The sequence below is a fragment of the Gadus morhua genome, chromosome 11 (genome assembly GCF_902167405.1).
Source record: "Gadus morhua chromosome 11, gadMor3.0, whole genome shotgun sequence".
In the NCBI taxonomy this organism is placed as follows: domain Eukaryota; kingdom Metazoa; phylum Chordata; class Actinopteri; order Gadiformes; family Gadidae; genus Gadus; species Gadus morhua.
The window spans coordinates 4,227,284-4,228,885 of NC_044058.1; the positions used below are offsets into that span (position 1 = coordinate 4,227,284).

Consider the following 1,602-nt stretch of genomic DNA (forward strand, 5'->3'; position numbering starts at 1 on the left):
AGACAGAGCCGAGGGCACTCACCCCCAGCCACGCTTGCTGCACCTGCATTTGTGTGCACCATATTAATTTGGGTCCACCAGCTTAATTTGTTTGGGTTGGACATTGGAAGCAGTTCCTGAGCGTCAGCAGCAGAGAGCTGTATGTGAGTATGTAGAGCTTAATTAGTATTAACCTGTTCATTGGAAATATATGTCTTTATTGGGTTGATTAATGCTGATATTAACAAAAGGCATATTATGGTGCTGGGGTTTGATTTTATTTCCGTGGAAAAAAAAGTTTTTAATTCATTTTAAACATCTTATCACGTTAAGTCAAGTTGATGGCCTTGCTGAAGCCTGATTTAGTTTTGCATTGGTAAGTCAAGTAATTGTACCATGGTTGTGGAGTAGGATATGCAATGTGAAATTCATAAATTATGAATGTAGTTTAACTATGTTTTATACATTTTTCTTGAGATGGACAAACTTGCATCTTGAAAACCGTGTTTGTGTAACGGAAAATGTATTTGCTCTAAAGTCATTTGTATATATTTAAAAAAAAATAAGTCAAATTCTATTCAAATTAGATCCCAAGGTCGAGTATAAAAAGGAAAGACTGGGATATATTTAAGATGGCATGACGTAAGACCGAAGATGCCAAGTCATTGTTATCTGTACATGCTTTACAGAGTGTGTTTATCGCAACAAACTCTCTTCTGACTTCCATGAGTCCTCCCCATAGGCAGGTAACTAGGAGAGTAGCACGGGAGGAAAGATCTCAGAGGGACACAACACCTTATTAAGGCACATTCGGCATAGCAACCAAAACTCTCCTTATACAAGCTGGATTACAGCTCATCTAGGTTTGAATATTATATTTTGTCAAAATCCTAAATGACTCACACATTACTAACCATGAATAGCAAAATAATAAGGGCCATTTTGGGATGTCCAGTAACTGAATGGGTGCTTCATGTTTAGTGAGATTGTTGTTGTTGATGTCTTTGTTTGTTTGTAGGTTGAAGCCTTCGAGCATGGCTTCCACAGTCAGGTCCCTGCTCCTCCTGCTCGTCCTCGTCCACGCAGCCTTCGGTAGGTCCCTTGAACACTGACCAATCAGAACTATCTGCTTCCTTTCACACCATGATCTACTTGTGCCTGTGTGCGTCCTGTTGTACCCACGTGTCTGTGCCTTTCTCTGTTCTTAACTCAGCTGCTCTACCTGAGACGAAGCCCAGCTACCCATCCGTTCCGAACCCACCTGCTACCACGGACATGCCCGGAGACCAACCCACTTCCTCTAATCATCAAAAGCGTTTAAATAGCATGGCCAGAAAACTGGTAGGTTCAGCGTCAGGGTGGTACGTTAGGACGACTAGGACTTCACTGTTTAATTTGTATTGCATTGAAAATAACCATATTATATCACAGAGGGATGCATCCGCTACACACCTCCCTAATATCTAGTCAGGAAAATGTCAGGAAGTATATTAATATATATCTCAAGGTAATTTGATGAACTCTGTCTGAGTACTACTGAGCTGAATACTCACCTCTGTGTAGTTTTACCTACTCAATGCCTGAAAAACCGTCAATGAGCACAGTCGCAGTAACGTGCTCACC

The 1,602-nt window shown here is 41.1% G+C and overlaps 1 protein-coding gene across 2 annotated transcripts in view; it reads left to right on the forward strand.

Annotated features, from left to right (window-relative positions):
• The window catches only part of otoa (otoancorin), a 14,794-nt gene continuing 13,192 nt past the window's right edge, over positions 1-1,602 (forward strand). Inside the window, exons 1-3 of one of the 2 annotated variants that reach the window (XM_030371443.1) lie at positions 1-147; positions 998-1,071; positions 1,193-1,320. In XM_030371443.1, the coding sequence (XP_030227303.1) occupies positions 1,014-1,071; positions 1,193-1,320 (186 nt within the window). In that variant the 5' untranslated portion in view covers positions 1-147; positions 998-1,013. The remainder of the gene's footprint in view (positions 148-997; positions 1,072-1,192; positions 1,321-1,602) is intronic. The other variant, XM_030371442.1, reaches the window with a different exon arrangement.